Genomic DNA, 19,094 nt, shown 5'->3' with positions numbered 1-19,094 from the left:
CATCACTTGCTTGATCACATTTCATAGCTTTTGACCGTGCTCTTATTTTTCTATCAATGGCAGCTGGAGCTGCATTTACATAGTCATGTAGTTTATTGGTTCAGTACAAATTATCTCTAGTACAAGTAGTACAAGATGTTAAGGTGAAACACAATAATAAGGTATGGGCTAAATATGCATCCCTGACCTGTACATAGTGCATGCTAATCAAAAAAGGTATATGTGTAGAGTTAAAAATGTTTCAAACAAATTAAGTTTATGGTATGATTTCATCTAATCTAATCAAAACATGTATCCTCCGAACAGCATACAGTAAAAGTATGCAATGATATCCAAGAAACATGTATCCTCCGAACAGCATACGGTAAAAGTATGCAATGGTCTCCAAGAAACATGTATCCTCCAAACAACATACAGTAAAAGTATGCAATGATCTCCAAGAAATATGTAAGCAACTGAATCGACAAAAGCCATCTAGAAACAGCAGTGACATATTGTGTCCGGTAATTGCATTTAGTCACATTAGTACCAAGTAACTAGGTAAGAGTGCATACAATGATCTCCAAGAGATAATACATGATTTTAACTAGTGTTTATACTCTAGCAAGGGACACTCCCAACATCAGCCAAATGAGTTATGCAGCGAATGTTTTGGCCCAGAAACTGTAACCCAGTGCATTATTTCTCATGGCTGTTATTGTTCAGCATGCTACCAAAAGGGCGGTGATGAGCCGCCTGGGCCCGGGGGTCTGAAGAACGGGCCACAGCAATCTTGGAGCAGGCAGCAACAAGGTAGAAGCTGCAGAAAAGAATTCATTCAGAGTTTCAGAAATCGAAGATATCTGTCTTGAACAGGGGGGAAAAGCATCAAAGGAACAAAGCCAAACGACTAAACATATGCTTCGCCACTTATATATTGCACTGTGATTTAGTTGACCCCTGAAACACTAACAGAATGAACTGTTTTCATTCTTCTTTTTGAGATGTTAACTTGATAAATTGATGATTTCACTGGAAAAATTGCAAAGCTCAAATTCCCATTAGTTACCTGAGGATTCAAACTACCAGGATCTGAAGTGGCCACCAGCACAGAAACAACAGCTGAATGCAAGCTACAGCTTCACAAGAACTCAACCAGGACACAATATTTTTCAGAGAACAAACCACGACTACAGGTGAGGAAGAATTTATAGATACAGGGTGAGAACAAGTAGGGGTGCATGCACCTATATTTCCATGGATCACCTGTGAGTCTTACCCAAGTTCCATGAAACCAAGACTGGTCAGTATTTTGAACTCCGGTGGGTGATCAATTGCACCTCAATTATCACGTTCATTCTAAAACAATCCTGGTATGACCTAATCTAATCAACACTTGTATCCTCCAAACAGCATACAATGTATGTACAAGTAAAACACCAGTCCGGCAGATATACATGAACACCTGAATCTAGAAACAACAGCAACAAATTGTGTCAGAAACTTTTGTATGCAAAGCCCATTTTAAATTCTTAACAGTGATGGTGAGCTAAAAAGCACATCTCAACTGCAATTGTGCTAGAAACTGTGTCGGACCATTCTGCAGTAATGCCCAGAAATTCAACAAAGAACAAATTACGGAAGAAAGTAGTAAAAGGTGTGAAGCATAGATGAAACACATCTGCACCATGTTCTAAGCCTGGCTGCAGTAACTTACAGCATTTCCACAAACCAACAGTAAGCAAATAAAAAACAAGATATTGCAAAATTTAGAGGTTGGTACAGAGTACAGACTGAGCCCTACTGCCAGAAGTTAAGCACCAGACTGCATTACTGAGCAGTATACTAGAAGAACGAGTGTACACAAGAGAGCATCAAGTAGACAAGCACAATGGATGGAGCATTGGGTTCATACCAGTTCCTAATTAAGGTAGCAACCAGTAGTTCCGCTTCACCACAGTAATCTAATTTAGACCATGTTTATCTGCCCCTCCCTTCTTCATTACCACAGCTTGGAAACCCTCCTCCTCTTTTTATAAGTCTCATCAGTGGCCAGGTTAGCATGTGTGTTCTTGAGTTTGTGGCCGCCGCTGCTGGGACTAAAGCACAACAAATCAATCGAGCAGAAGCCTCCCTTGACAAAGACAACTGCTTAAAGGGAGCTTTCAAATTGCTTTTGCAACTGCATCACCACATAATTTGTGATGTTGTCTTCTGCTTGAGAGAAGTAGAAAACTTCCCTTCGATCAATAAAGAAAAAAGGAACATGGATGGCAATTACAATGTCTCAAGAGGAACACGGCGTGGGATCTGACAAAGCTTTATTTAGTTTTGGATTATCAATACAGGTTCTAGTTCTTGAGCTTATGTTAAGGTTAAATATCACATGAAGCATCAATCCCTTTAAATGGTTAGTAGCTAGAGAAAAATGATAAAGATAGTTCCTAACAATGCAACAGAAAGACATAATTATAGCAGAACATTTGAATACCTAACCAGATGCATTTGAAAATCAGGTGCAACATGATAGTCAACAAGGAGATAATATGCCTTAATTTCATAGTCAGTTACAAGTACAAGTAAATTTAGAATCAAGAACCTGACTGAGAATTATAATGTCTAAAGGGGAACATGTCGTGGGGCCTGACAGACCTTTCTTCAGCTTATTGGTACAGAATTTAGTTCTTGTTATGCTAAGATTGAATATCAGATGAAGCATCAGTTCCTTTAAATGGTTGGCAGTTAATTCCTAGCCAATGATACAACAGAAAGACGGAATTATAACATAACATTTGATTACCTAAGCAGACACAATGGGTTCATGACTAGAAATAAGGTGTGACTTGCTGGTCAGCAAAGAGGATAATCCGCCTTAATGTCATCGTCAGCTACAACAAATATTGGAACCAAGAAACATATTTGCTAAATATTTATAGTATAGTAAAGATCACTGTATAATCTCAAAAAGAACAAGTAGCTCTCTATAAAAAGCCAAGTCATTCTTCGGTTAGGACAAAAAAACAAGAGGCAGATCAATTGGCAAAACAAACACAGACCCAAACAGCATGGTAATTTTAGCATCAGCTTGCCCGGTAGCCACTTCAGCCCAAAACGGTATCCAAAGAAATATGAATTTCATGCAATCATATAACAGTAAGAGGTTCTTGATCATAACTTTGCATACATCAAAAAATAAGCTAGGGGGCTCATAGTGGATCCAATTCATACATATTTCACCTCAGAAGGATACAGGTAGGTTGGCTGCTAAGAAGCACCAACTCACTCAACACCATTCAGATGAAAGGCCAAGCGTTCATGGAATAGCCATCTAGTGTCGGAAAGAAGGTATGTGGAACAAGAGTTTGCTTGAGCCGATGTTGAGCAAGACAGAGTCCTTTGCGATTGAAACAGACCAACTTGCCATTGATATCAAACTGAAGTAGGCACTCGCCAAACTTGACCAGCACAAGCACATCACCATCGCAAGAAGCGACCGCCACATTCCAATGTTCGACAAAACGACCAAACTGCACAAGGAGATGATCTGCATTCTTCAATTCAACCCGGTATTTCAAGGCCCAAACCTCATTTTCGTAGTCCTGCATCATCCAGATATCAATGATTGGCCCTGGATCATTAAAGCCAGACATGCCGAGCATGCCATCCATCTCAAACAGTTTATTGTTGTCAGGAACAACTGGAGCACAAATCTTCCGAAACGTCTCTGTTCTGGTGTCGAATACAACTATAATGTTGCTTCTGCTCATATGATCATCTAGGTGCCAATGCTCCTCCAGGTACCGATATTTGTCTAGGTGCCAATGCTCCTCCAGGTACCGATGTTTGTCTAGGTGCCAATGCAGGCTACCGTGGAGCAGGACAGGTACCCCACTGAACCTCACTTGCGGCCACCCGATGTTCCTCGGCGGCTGGACAGAGCCCAATGCGAAGATGTAGCAGGCATCTTGCCCGTCGATTGCCAGAAAACCAGCTTCCCTGTGCATCAGTATCCGGTACTCGCCTGAAGGGCGGTGCCGGTACATTCCCAACGGAATGAAGTCAGAACGCATCGGCAGGGGAGCATACTGACGAGTGGCGGGGTTGCAGATGGAGAAGCGGTCGCCAGTCGCCGTGCTGTACTCGGAAAGGAGGAGGAGGCCGTCGCAGGAGGCACACAGACAGAAGGCCCTGTCAAGCCGGGCGACGGGCTGGAGCTGGGCGGCCAGGTAGTAGCGGCTGCCGCCGTTTTCGTCGCCGCAGGCGATGGGGAGGGCGGGCTGGCGGGCGTGGTGGGCGAGGAGGAAGTCGCGGGCGGAGGTGGCGCTGCGCCAGGCGCGGCAGACGGCGCGGCAGCGGAGGAGCGATTTGGGGGGCAGGCGGACGAGGATCTCCCAGATGGCGATCTCGTCCGGGAGGCCGCTGTGGAGAGGCGCCGCTGCTGCTCTTGCGGCCTTCGCCATGGTCGCCGGTTGGGGATGAGCGGAGCAAGAGCAGTGTTGTGGTAGTGACGGCGGCGGAGGTAGCTAGGTCAGGTCAGGCTGCGATGGCATTTGGGCTGCACTGAGCCCATCTCGAATAGAGATGGAGATCGTATATGGGCTGGCCACAAGATCTTCGTTAGCCCAGGTTCGTTTGCAAGCTCAATAACAAGACAGTTCTTTTTAGGGTTTTGTTTCTCGCGCTGGCGATTTTCCGCCGCCGTCGAGTTTCCTGGCCGTCCTTGCTGTCGATCCTCTTCTTGCTGGGCGAGCGACCCGGTCCGTGATCCTCGATCGTGCCGGGCCGTGGCTAGCGAGCAGTACGACGGAGTTGGGTTCTTATCCGAACACCTGATCCAATCTTAGTCGGGTAAGGAAATCTCCATGGCTACAACTGAGACCTCGGACCAAGCGGGGGTCGGCGATGTGGAGAGGATGATGCAAGAGCTAGGGCTGAGAGAAGAGGATCTGGACGACGTCGTCTTTGATGAGAAGGAAGCACCACCAGTGGTTGCGCGTTGGGTTGCCTTGGCTATGGTTCATACCCCAAAAACCTATAGCCAGACATGGTTCTTCCGGTATATCAGATCTGCTTGGGACTTGGCACAAGATGTCAAGTTCAGACCGTTGGAGGATAACCTATACAGAGTCCAATTCTCGTGCCTTGGAGATTGGGAGAGAGTCATGAACAATGGCACATGGCACTTCCGGGGGGACGCGGTGATCATCAAGCCTTACGATGGGGTGAAAAAACCAACGACCATCAAGATGGACACGATTGAGATATGGGCGCAAATCCATGTTGTACCAGATCTGTACGCCCATCTAGTCCCGTCTCTTGCGGCTAAAGTGGGGGAGTTTCTGTTTGCTAAGCCCCCGTCACAAGACTCCTCGGGAAACTTTTATCGCATTTGGGTCAGAATTGATGTCTCAAAACCGCTCAAGAACGCCATGTCTACGATCCGTGAAACTAAGCGCCAGATTTATCATGTGAAGTATGAGAAGCTGCCAGACTGGTGCGCAGTTTGTGGAAAGCTTGGTCACTTGTTCAAGGAGCATGGTACAGGAATACATCCTCCACCGGCTCTCGTCTTCAAGGTTTTAAGGGCTGAATGGTTCATGAGATCTGGCCGAGGTCCAGGTGGTGGCCGATGTCATCGGGGAGGAAGAAGAGGAGGTCGCAATGGGGGACACGATTCAACCCCTGCACCAGGGACGCAAGAGGATTTTCAGGAGGAGAGTGAACTAGGCGCTGCTGATGGAAGGACTATGGTGCTGAAGGAAGGAGGTGGAGCGAGTACTGACTTGGACATGGTGATGGAGGACCAAACAAGAAAGAGGATGGGGAGAGCTTAACTGGGCAGCAACTCTTCGGCTCCACTGTTTGTGCATGGCACTGTTTTGAGGGAGAACTAGCTAGCTTTAGTCCCTGTAGGTGCTGCTGTTGTTAGTCCTCCAGTCACTAGGGATCCAAAGAAGGCAAGGACTGGACTGGAAGGCAACACTACTAGAAAACGGAGCTATATTACCGGTTCGTAGGGGCCTTTAGTGCCGGTTTCTGCAAGCGGCACTAAAGTGTGGGGACTAAAGGCCCCCCCTTAGTTCTGGTTCAGCACGAACCGGCACTAAAGGGCCACCACGTGGCACGAGGCACGAGGCACAACAAAAACAGCCCACCTACTGGGCCGGCACGGCCTGCATACGACTAGAAACCCAACCTCTAGTTGGGCCAAGATGCAGGCCCGTATGGCCCATTAGAGCCCACAGGGCAGACGACTTGGCCTGCTTAGAGACGAGCTCGACACGGTAGCCGCGACGGGGCTTATAAACTGGTGCGAGCTCCTCTCAACTAGCAAGGTGGGACTAAACATTGTGCACTGCGGGTGGCAGCGCACCCCTTTAGTACCGGTTGGTGGCACGAACCCGTACTAAGGGGGAGGGGGGGTCTTTAGTACCAGTTGGAGCCACCAACCTGTACTAAAGGCCACCACCTCTTTAGTACCGGTTCATGGCATGAACTGGTACTAAAGGTTCGCCACGAACCGATACTAATGAGCGCCGCCCGCCTAGCCGTTGCAACCGGCACTAATGGTCACATTAGTGCCGGTTCAGTTACAACCCGGGACTAATGAGCTTCACAGTGGGCCCTTTTTCTACTAGTGCAAGGAGGGCTATCACACTGCTGCAAAAAATTTGGCAGACTCCCTGGAGGAGTGCCGCCGGGACCAATGAGTGCGTTTTGTTGGAACTGTCATGGCGCGGGTAAACCTGTGACAGTTTGAGAACTCCGCGATCTCGCGAGGAAGTTTACCCCTACCGTGCTTTGTATTGTCGAGACACAGATAAGCAGGGCACGTGTAGAAGCTTTTGCTAGTACCCTAGGGTTTGATAACTCATATGTTGTTAATAGTCAGGGGAAAAGTGGAGGCATTGGTATTTTTTGGAATAATACGACGAAGTTGAGATTTTGGGAGACTCTTGTTATCACATTCATGCCAAAATTGAGGAGGCAGGTTAGGACCCGTGGAGGATCACATGCGTATACGGTGAGGCCCAAACTCACCTCCGGCACCAAACGTGGGATCTCATGAAAGGAATAAGTATTGTCAGCGACCTAACGTGGCTTTGTTTTGGAGATTTTAATGAAGTGTTGCGACCTGAGGAGCACGAAGGAGTAGCCAACAGAAGCAATGCCCAGATTCAGGGCTTTAGGGATGCAGTTGACATCTGTATGTTGATGGATATAGGTTATCAAGGGTGCTTTTGGATGTTCGAAAAGAAGGTAGCAGGGGGGTCATATGCAAGAGTCCGGTTGGATCGGGCGCTAGCTTTTGCGAGCTGGATGGTCCGATTCCCACATGCAATATTGACACACCAGAATGCCGCTACTTCTGACCATGGGCCTATATTATTGAAACTGAATGCCACACAAAGTGATCCGATGCCTAACAGAACCTTCAGGTACGAGGTGATGTGGGAGTCCCATGATTCGTGGAAGGACACGATTATAAACAGCTGGAACGCGGCGAATGCAGGCTATGGAGTCGGCGATTTTCATGACAAACTTCTGGCCATAACCAATGATTTGTCCTTGTGGAGTAGAGACAACTTTGGTAACATCAGAAAGGAGATCAAGCAGATGAAGACTCAGCTGGAATTATTACGCAATGATCCAGGGAGGGTGAGTCCATCACATGTGGAGCTAAAACTAAATGAGAGGTTGGCCGAACTGTATCATAGAGAAGAGTTAATGTGGCGTCAAAGGTCCCGGGTGGAATGGCTCTCTACAGGGGACAAGAATACCAAGTTCTTCCACATGCGGGCAAGCATGAGGCGTAAGAAAAACATGATCCGGGCACTCACAAATGCTTTGGGGGTACACACTGAGGACCCGGCAGAATTGAAGGCCAGGAGTTCTATAAGACCATGTATACTTCCAAAGGAGTACAGGGGATGGAGGAGGTGCTGAGGCATGTCCCGAGGAAGGTTACGCCTTCAATGAACGAGACCTTATGTGCTCCATATACCAATGCCGAGGTAAAATCTGCATTATTTCAAATGTTTCCGACCAAGGCTCCTGGCCCAGATGGCTTGCCGACTCATTTTTACCGAAGGCATTGGGATATTTGTGGGGACAAAGTCACCACAGTAATTATGTGAATCATAAAAGGGGAGGAGAACCCGAAAAGTATAAATGATATGGTATTGGTCTTGATCCCCAAGGTAACAAATCCAACACAGTTGACACAGTTTAGGCCTATCAGTTTATGCAATGTCTTGTATAAAATTGCCTCCAAGGTTGTCACAAACAGATTAAAAATAATCCTTCCTGACATTATCTCGGAGGAGCAGTCAGCTTTTGTGCCTGGTAAACTGATCACAGATAATATTATTTGTGCTTACGAGTGCTTACATTTTATCAAAAGAAACAGGTCAAAAACTAGCAGTTTCTGTGCTCTGAAGTTGGATATGATGAAGGCCTATGACAGAGTAGAGTGGGAGTATTTACAAGCAATTATGAACAAACTTGGTTTCTCTCCATCTTGGGTTGAAGTGGTCATGGGTATGGAAAAATCAGTGTCTTTCTCGGTATTATTCAATGGTGAAAGGCTTGAGCAATTCAAACCAACAAGAGGTATTCGACAGAGAGATCCAATTTCCCCCTACCTATTCTTACTTATAGCGGAGGGCCTTTCGTGCCTACTAAAATCCAGTTCTCAATCATCCTCTCTCAGTGGTGTTAATGTGGCTCCCACAGCTCCTGAGGTGAACCACCTTCTTTTTGCAGATGACAGCCTGCTGCTTTTTAAGTCTAGTGTGGAGGGTGCAAATTTGGTTTCAAACCTTCTGAATACTTATTGTAATGCTTCTGGTCAGAGAATCAACAATGATAAGTTCTTTGTTTTCTTCAGCAAAGGTTGCCCTCAAGCGACCAGACAACATGTTAAGGACGTCCTGGGAATGCAGAACGAATCTCTTAGTGAAAAATATTTGGGGATGCCCACTGAAGTTGGTCAATCTAAAAATGGCACTTTCAAGTATCTTAGGGACAGAGTGTGGGAAAATATTAAAGGATGGATGTAGAGGCTTCTTTCTGCGGCAGGGAAAGAAGTACTCATAAAATCCATGGCCCAGGCCATTCCTGTTTTCTCTATGTCTTGTTTCAGACTCCCTAGGGGATTGTGTGAGAGTGTGACATCAACAATCAGACAGTTTTGGTGGGGTTGTAAGCACTACAAAAAAAATACACTTCCGTGATGATACGTGTTTGTCACACTAGGTCGCGTTTTCTGTCATGCATGTACATCCATGACAATTTTATGACTGCTACATCTTGAGCTTGCGTTGGTTTTCCTTGAAGAGGAAAGGGTGATGCAGCACAGTAGCATAACTATTTCCCTCATTTTTTGAGAACCAAGATATCAGTCTAGTAGGAGGCTCCTCACAAGTCCCACGAACCTACACAAACAAACAAAGAACTCGCAACCAACGCGATAAAGGGGTTGTCAATCTCTTCATGGCCACTTGCGAAAGTGAGATCTGATAGAGATAATATGATAAGATAAATATATTTTTGGTATTTTATAATATAGATGCAGAAAATAAAGATGCAAATAAAAGTAGATTGGAAACTTATATGATAAAAGATAGACCCGGGGGCCATAGGTTTCACTAGAGGCTTCTCTCAAGATAGCATAAGTATTACGGTGGGTGAACAAATTACTGTCGAGCAATTGATAGAAAAGCAAATAATTATGATGTTATCTAGGCATGATCTTGTATATAGGCATCACGTCCATGACAAGTAGACCGACTCCTGCCTGCATCTACTACTATTACTCCACCATCGACCGCTATCCAGCATGCATCTAGAGTATTAAGTTCATAAGAACAAAGTAACGCATTAAGTGAAGGAAATATGCCCTAGAGGCAATAATAAAGTTATTATTTATTTCCTTATATCATGATAAATGTTTATTATTCATGCTAGAATTGTATTAACCGGAAACATAATACATGTGTGAATACATAGACAAACATAGTGTCACTAGTATGCCTCTATTTGACTAGCTCGTTAATCAAAGATGGTTAAGTTTTAAGTTTCCTAACCATAGACATGAGTTGTCATTTGATTAACGGGATCACATCATTAGGAGAATGATGTGATTGACTTGACCCATTCCGTTAGCCTAGCACTTGATCGTTTAGTATATTGCTATTGCTTTCTTCATGACTTATACATGTTCCTGTAACTATGAGATTATGCAACTCCCGTTTACCGGAGGAACACTTTGGGTGCTACCAAACGTCACAACGTAACTGGGTGATTATAAAGGAGTACTACAGGTGTCTCCAAAGGTACATGTTGGGTTGGCGTATTTCGAGATTAGGTTTTGTCACTTCAATTGTCGGAGAGGTATCTCTGGGCCCTCCCGGTAATGCACATCACTATAAGCCTTGCAAGCAATATAGCTAATGAGTTAGTTACGGAATGATGCATTGCGTAACGAGTAAAGAGACTTGTCGGTAACGAGATTGAACTAGGTATTGGATATCGACGATCGAATCCCGGGCAAGTAACATACCGATGACAAAGGGAACAACGTATGTTGTTATGCGGTTTGACCGATAAAGATCTTCGTAGAATATGTAGGAGCCAATATGAGCATCCAGGTTCCGCTATTGGTTATTGACCAAGAATAGTTCTAGGTCATGTCTACATAGTTCTCGAACCCGTAGGGTCCGCACGCTTAAGGTTTCGATGACAGTTATATTATGAGTTTATGAGTTTTGATGTACCGAAGGAGTTCGGAGTCCCGGATGAGATCGGGGACATGACGAGGAGTCTCGAAATGGTCGAGACGTAAAGATCGATATATTGGACGACTATATTCGGAGTACGAAAAGGTTCCGAGTGATTCGAGTATTTTTCGAAGTACCGGGGAGTTACGGGAATACGGGGAAGAGTATTGGGCCATAATGGGCCTTAGTGGGAAGGATCCAGGAGGTGGCGCGCGCCCCTCCCAAGCCCAGTCCGAATTGGAAAAAGGGTTTGGGGCGCGGCCCCCCTCTCCCTTCCTTCTCCACTTCCCTCCTTTTCCCCCTTCTGCTAGTTGGACTAGGAAAGAAGGAGTCCTACTCCCGATGGGAGTAGGACTCCCCTTGGCGCGCCCTCCTCCTAGGGCCGGCCTCCTCCTCCCTTGCTCCTTTATATACGGGGGTAGGGGGGCACCCCATGACACACAAGTTGATCTACGGATCGTTCCTTAGCCGTGTGCGGTGCCCCCTCCACCATATTCCACCTCGGTCATATCGTCGCGGAGTTTAGGCGAAGCCCTGCACCGGTAGAGCATCATCATCGTCACCATGCCGTCGTGCTGACGGAACTCATCCCCGACACTTTGCTGGATCGGAGTCCGGGGATCGTCATCAAGCTGAACGTGTGCTGAACTCGGAGGTGCCGTACGTTTGGTACTTGGATCGGTCGGATCGTGAAGACGTACGACTACATCAACCGCGTTGTCATAACGCTTCCGCTTACGGTCTACGAGGGTACGTGGACAGCACTCTACCCTCTCGTTGCTATACCATCACCATGATCTTGCGTGTGCGTAGGAATTTTTTTGAAATTACTACGTTCCCCAACAGTGGCATCCGAGCCTAGATTTTATGCGTTGATGTTATTTGCATGAGTAGAACACAAGTGAGTTGTGGGCGATACAAGTCATACTGCTTACTAGCATGTCATACTTTGGTTCAGCGGTATTGTTGGATGAAGCGGCCCGGACCGACATTACGCGTACGCTTACGCGAGACTGGTTTTACCGCCGTGCTTCGCACACAGGTGACTAGCAGGTGTCAGTTTCTCCAACTTTAGTTGAACCGAGTGTGGCTACGCCCGGTCCTTGCGAAGGTTAAAATAGCACCAACTTGACAAACTATCGTTGTGGTTTTGATGCGTAGGTAAGAACGGTTCTTGCTAAGCCCGTAGCAGCCACGTAAAACTTGCAACAACAAAGTAGAGGATGTCTAACTTGTTTTTGCAGGGCATGTTGTGATGTGATATGGTCAAGACATGATGAGATATAAGTTGTTGTATGAGATGATCATGTTTTGTTGAAGTTATCGGCAACTGGCAGAAGCCTTATGGTTGTCTCTTTATTGCATAAGATGCAAGCGCTAAATAATTGCTTTACTTTATCGCTATGCGATAGCAATAGTTGCAAGAGCAATAGTTGGCGAGACGACCATGTGACGACACATTGATATAGATCAAGATGATGGAGATCATGGTGTCATGCCGGTGACGATGGAAATCATGACGATGCTTTGGAGATGGATATCAAAGGCACAAGATGATGATGGCCATATCATGTCACATATTTTGATTGCATGTGATGTTTATCTTTTATGCATCTTATCGTGCTTTGATTGACGGTAGCATTTTAAGATGATCTCTCACTAATTATCAAGAAGTGTTCTCCCTGAGTATGCACCGTTGCCAAAGTTCGTCGTGCCCAGACACCACGTGATGATCGGGTGTGATAAGCTCTACGTCCATTTACAATGGGTGCAAGCCAGTTTTGCACACGCGGAATACTCAGGTTAAACTTGAACAGCCTAGCATATGCAGATATGGCCTCGGAACACGGAGACCGAAAGGTCGAGTGTGAATCATATAGTAGATATGATCAACATAGTGATGTTCACCATTGAAAACTACTCCATCTCACGTGATGATCGGTTATGGTTTAGTTGATTTGGAATCACGTGATCACTTAGAAGATTAGAGGGATGTCTTTCTAAGTGGGAGTTCTTAAGTAATATGATTAATTGAACTTTAATTTATCATGAACTTAGTCCTGGTAGTATTTTGCAAATTATGTTGTAGAGATCAATAGCTTGCGTTGTTGCTTTCATATGTTTATTTTGATATGTTCCTAGAGAAAATTGTGTTGAAAGATGTTAGTAGCAATGATGCGGATTGGATCCGTGATCTGAGGTTTATCCTCATTGCTGCACAAAAGAATTATGTTCTTGATGCACCGCTAGGTGACAGACCTATTGCAGGAGCAGATGCAGACGTTATGAACGTTTGGCTAGCTCAATATGATGACTACTTGATAGTTTAGTGCACCATGCTTAACGGCTTAGAATCGGGACTTCAAAGACATTTTGAACGTCATGGACCATATGAGATGTTCCATGAGTTGAAGTTAATATTTCAAGCAAATACCCGAGTTGAGAGATATGAAGTCTCCAACAAGTTCTATAGCTAAAAGATGGAGGAGAATCGCTCAACTTGTGAGCATGTGCTCAAATTGTCTGGGTACTACAATCGCTTGAATCAAGTGGGAGTTAATCTTCCAGATAAGATAGTGATTGACAGAATTCTCTAGTCACCATCACCAAGTTAGTAGAACTTCGTGATGAACTATAGTATGCAAGGGATGACGAAAACGATTCCCAAGCTCTTCGTGATGCTGAAATCGATGAAGGTAGAAATCAAGAAAAGCATCAAGTGTTGATGGTTGACAAGACCACTAGTTTCAAGAAAAGGGCAAAGGGAAGAAGTGGAACTTCAAGAAGAACGACAAGCAAGTTGCTGCTCAAGTGAAGAAGCCCAAGTCTGGTCCTAGGCCTGAGACTAAGTGCTTCTACTGCAAAGGGACTAGTCACTGGAAGTGGAACTGCCCCAAGTATTTGGCGGATAAGAAGGATGGCAAAAGTGAACAAAGGTATATTGGATATACATGTTATTGATGTGTACTTTACTAGTGTTTATAGCAACCCCTCGGCATTTTGATACTGGTTCAGTTGCTAAGAGTAGTAACTCGAAACGGGAGTTGCAGAATAAACAGAAAATAGTAAAAAGGCGAGGTGACGATGTGTGTTGGAAGTAGTTCCAAGATTGATATGATCATCATCGCACACTCCCTATACTTTATTAGTGTTGAAACTAAATAAGTGTTATTTGGTGTTTGCGTTGAGCATGAATATGATTTGATCATGTTTATTGCAATACGGTTATTCATTTAAGTAAGAGAATAAATTGTTGTTCTGTTTACATGAATAAAACCTTATATGGTTACACACCCAATGAAAATGGTTCGTTGGATCTCGATCGTAGTGATACACATATTCATAATATTGAAACCAAAAGATGCAAAGTTAATAATGATAGTGCAACTTATTTGTGGCACTGCAGTTTGGGTCATATTGGTGTAAAGCGCATGAAGAAACTCCATGCTGATGGGATTTTGGAATCACTTGATGCTTGAGAACCATGCCTTATGGGCAAGATGACTAAAGACTCCGTTCTCCGGAACAATAGAGCGAGCAACTGACTTATTGGAAATAATACATACTGATGTATGCGATCCGATGAGTGTTGAGGCTCGTGGCAAGTATCGTTATTTTCTGACCTTCACAGATGATTTGAGCAGATATGGGTATATCTACTTAATGAAACACAAGTCTGAAATAGTTGAAAAGTTCAAAGAATTTCAGAGTGAAGTGGAAAAATCATCGTAACAAGAAAAATAAAGTTTCTACGATCTGATCATGGAGACGAATATTTGAGTTATGAGTTTGGTCTTCATTTGAAACAATGTGAAATAGTTTCGCAACTCACGCCATCTGGAACACCACAATGTAATGGTGTGTCCGAATGTCGTAATCGTACTTTACTAGATATGGTGCGATCTATGATGCCTCTTATTGGTTTACCACTATAATTTTGGGGTTATGCATTAGAGACAGCTGCATTCACGTTTAATAGGGCACCATCTAAATCCGTTGAGATGACACTGTATGAACTATGGTTTAGCAGTAAACCTAAGCTGTCGTTTCTTAAAGCTTGGAGTTGCGATGCTTATATGAAAAAAAAGGTTTTCAATCTGATAAGCTCGAACCCAAATCGGAGAAGTGCGTCTTCATAGAATACCCAAAGGTAACTATTGGGTACACCTTCTATCACAGATTCGAAGGCAAGTTATTCGTTGCTAAGATGGATCCTTTCTAGAGAAGAAGTTTCTCTCGAAAGAAGTGAGTGGGAGGAAAGTAGAACTTGATGAGGTAATTGTACCTTCTCCCTTATTGGAAAGTAGTTCATCACAGAAATCAGTTCCAGTGATTACTACACCAATTAGTGAGGAAGTTAATGATGATGATCATGAAACTTCAGATCAAGTTGCTGCCAAACCTCGTAGGTCTTCCAGAGTAAGATCCGCACCAGAGTGGTACGGTAATCATGTTCTGGAAGTCATGTTACTAGACCATGATGAACCTACGAACTATGAGGAAGCGATGATGAGCCCAGGTTCCACGAAATGGATTGAGGCCATGAAATCTGAGATGGGATCCATGTATGAGAACAAAGTGTGGACTTTGGTGGATTTGCCCGATGATCGGCAAGCCATATTGTATAAATGGATCTTCAAGAGGAAGATAGATGCTGATAGTAGTGTAACTATCTACAAAGCTTGACTTGTCGCAAAAAGGTTTTCAACAAGTTCAAGGTGTTGACTACAATGAGATTTTCTCAACTATAGCGATGCTTAAGTCTGTCCGAATCATGTTATCAATTGCCACATTTTATGGAATCTGGCAAAAGGATGTCAAAACTGCGTTCTTTAATGATTTATTAAAGAAGAGTTGTATATGATGCAACCAGAAGGTTTTGTCAATCCTAAAGGTGCTAACAAAGTGTGCAAGCTCCAACGATCCATTTATGGACTGGTGCAAGCCTCTCGGAGTTGGAATATACGCTTTGATGAGTTGATCAAAGCATATGGTTTTATACAGACTTTTTCAGAAGCCCGTATTTACAAGAAAGTGAGTGGGAGCTCTGTAGCATTTCTAATATTATATGTGGATGACATATTGTTGATTGGAAATGATATAGAAATTCTGGATAGCATGAAAGGATACTTGAATAAGAGTTTTTCAAAGAAAGACCTCGGTGAAGCTGCTTACACATTGAGCATCAAGATCTATATAGATAAATCAAGACGCTTGATAAGATTTTTCAATGAGTACATACCTTGATAAATTTTTGAAATAGTTCAAAATGGAACAGTCAGAGAAGGAGTTCTTGCCTGTGTTGCAAGGTGTAAAGTTGAGTAAGACTCAAGACCCGACCATGGCAGAAAATAGAAAGAGAATGAAAAGTCATTCCCTATGCATCAGTCATAGGTTCTATAAAGTATGCTATGCTGTGAACCAGAGATATTGTATACCTTGCTCTGAGTTTGGCAAAGGAATACAATTTTGATCTAATAGTAGATCACTGGACAGCAATCAAGAATATCCTTAGTGAGGACTAAGGAGATGTTTCTCGATTATGGAGGTGATAAAAGAGTTTGTTGTAAAAAGTTACATCAGTGCAAACTTTTACACTGATCCAGATGACTCTAAGTCTCAATCTGGACACATATTGAAAGTGGGAGCGATTAAGCTAGAGTAGCTCCATGCACAGCATTGAAGACATAGAATATTTGCAAAATACATACGGCTCTGAATGTGACAGACCCGTTGATTAAGCTTCTCTCACAAGCAAAACATGATCATACCTTAGTACTCTTTGGGTGTTAATCACATAACGATGTGAACTAGATTATTGACTCTAGTAAACCCTTTGGGTGTTGATCACATGACGATGTGAACTATGGGTATTAATCACATACAGATGTGAATATTAGTGTTAAATCACATGGCGATGTGAACTAGATTATTGACTCTAGTGCAAGTGGGAGACTGAAGGAAATATGCCCTAGAGGCAATATAAAGTTATTATTTATTTCCTTATATCATGATAAATGTTTATTATTCATGCTAGAATTGTATTAACCGGAAACATAATACATGTGTGAATACATAGACAAACATAGTGTCACTAGTATGCCTCTACTTGATTAGCTCGTTAATCAAAGATGGTTAAGTTTCCTAACCATAGACATGAGTTTTCATTTGATTAACGGGATCACATCATTAGGAGAATGATGTGATTGACTTGACCCATTCCGTTAGCCTAGCACTTGATCGTTTAGTATATTGCTATTGCTTTCTTCATGACTTATACATGTTCCTGTAACTATGAGATTATGCAACTCCCGTTTACCGGAGGAACACATTGGGTGCTACCAAACGTCACAACGTAACTGGGTGATTATAAAGGAGTACTACAGGTGTCTCCAAAGGTACATGTTGGGTTGGCGTATTTCGAGATTAGGTTTTGTCACTTCGATTGTCGGAGAGGTATCTCTGGGCCCTCTCGGTAATGCACATCACTATAAGCCTTGCAAGCAATGTAGCTAATGAGTTAGTTACGGAATGATGCATTACGTAACGAGTAAAGAGACTTGCCGGTAACGAGATTGAACTAGGTATTGGATACCGACGATCGAATCTCGGGCAAGTAACATACCGATGACAAAGGGAACAACGTATGTTGTTATGCGGTTTGACCGATAAAGATCTTCGTAGAATATGTAGGAGCCAATATAAGCATCCAGGTTCCGCTATTGGTTATTGACCAAGAATAGTTCTAGGTCATGTCTACATAGTTCTCGAACCCGTAGGGTCCGCACGCTTAAGGTTTCGATGACAGTTATATTATGAGTTTATGAGTTTTGATGTACCGAAGGAGTTCGGAGTCCCGGATGAGATCGGGGACATGACGAGGAGTCTCGAAATGGTCGAGACGTAAAGATCGATATATTGGACGACTATATTCGGAGTTCGGAAAGGTTCCGAGTGATTCGGATATTTTTCAGAGTACCGGGGAGTTACGGGAATACGGGGAAGAGTATTGGGCCATAATGGGCCTTAGTAGGAAGGAGCCAGGAGGTGGCGCGCGCCCCTCCCAAGCCCAGTCCGAATTGGACAACGGGTTTGGGGCGCGGCCCCCCTCTCCCTTCCTTCTCCACTTCCCTCCTTTCCCCCCTTCTGCTAGTTGGACTAGGAAAGAAGGAGTCCTACTCCCGGTGGGAGTAGGACTCCCCTTGGCGCGCCCTCCTCCTAGGGCCGGCCTCCTCCTCCCTTGCTCCTTTATATACGGGGGCAGGGGGGCACCCCATGACACACAAGTTGATCTACGGATCGTTCCTTAGCCATGTGCGGTGCCCCCCTCCACCATATTCCAGCTCGGTCATATCGTCGCTGAGTTTAGGCGAAGCCCTGCGCCGGTAGAGCATCATCATCGTCACCACGCCATCGTGCTGATGGAACTCATCCCCGACACTTTGCTGGATCAGAGTCCGGGGATCGTCATCGGGCTGAACGTGTGCTGAACTCGAAGGTGCCATACATTCGATACTTGGATCGGTTGGATCGTGAAGACGTATGACTACATCAACCGCGTTGTCATAACGCTTCCGCTTACGGTCTACGAGGGTACGTGGACAACACTCTCCCCTCTCGTTGCTATGCCATCACCATGATCTTGCGTGTGCGTAGGAAATTTTTTGAAATTACTACGTTCCCCAACATTAAGAAAGATGACATGATGTAGAGGGATAAACTCAAGCAATATGATATAAAGCCCATCTTTTTATCCTCGATGGAAACAATACAATATGTGTCTTGCAACCCTTTCTGTCACTGGGTAAGAACACCGCAGGATTGAACCCAAAGCTAAGCACTTCTCCCATGGCAAGAAAGATCAATCTAGTAGGCCAAACCAAACCGATAATTCGAAGAGACTTGCAAAGATAACTCAATCATACATAAAATAATTCAGAGAAGATTCAAATATTATTCATAGATAAACTTGATCATAAACCCACAATTCATCGGATCTCGACAAACACACCGCAAAAAGAGATTACATCGAATAGATCTCCACAAGAGAGGGGGAGATCATTGTATTGAGATCCAAAAAGAGAGAAGAAGCCATCTAGCTAATAACTATGGACCCGAAGGTCTGTGGTAAACTACTCACAACTCATTGGATGGGCTATGGTGTTGATGTAGAAGCCCTCCATGGTGGATTCCCCCTCCAGCAGAACGCCGACGATGGCTCCAAGATGGGATCTCGCGGATACATAAGGTTACGGTGGTGGAAATATTTCTTCGGTGGCTCCCTGGATGTTTTCGGGGTATGTAGGATTATATACAAGGAAGAAGTACGTCGGT

The 19,094-nt window shown here is 44.2% G+C and overlaps 1 protein-coding gene across 1 annotated transcript; it reads right to left on the bottom strand.

The window, feature by feature from the left end:
- Positions 1-3,127: 3,127 nt before the first annotated feature.
- Positions 3,128-4,506, bottom strand: LOC123066448 (F-box protein At5g49610). Its single transcript, XM_044489528.1, has one exon. It carries the CDS (start codon positions 4,437-4,439, stop codon positions 3,273-3,275), a length of 1,167 nt encoding a protein of 388 aa, XP_044345463.1. The 5' UTR covers positions 4,440-4,506; the 3' UTR covers positions 3,128-3,272.
- Between the last annotated feature and the right edge of the window lie 14,588 nt (positions 4,507-19,094).

This window comes from Triticum aestivum, chromosome 3B (genome assembly GCF_018294505.1).
Source record: "Triticum aestivum cultivar Chinese Spring chromosome 3B, IWGSC CS RefSeq v2.1, whole genome shotgun sequence".
In the NCBI taxonomy this organism is placed as follows: domain Eukaryota; kingdom Viridiplantae; phylum Streptophyta; class Magnoliopsida; order Poales; family Poaceae; genus Triticum; species Triticum aestivum.
The sequence above is the reverse complement of the archived record's forward strand: the minus strand, read 5'-3'. Positions and strand labels throughout refer to the sequence as shown.

What these genes read in the sequence shown, in the direction of transcription:
- LOC123066448 (XM_044489528.1), bottom strand. Translation starts at nt 4,439, where the DNA reads ATGGCGAAGGCCGCAAGAGCAGCAGCGGCGCCTCTCCACAGCGGCCTC.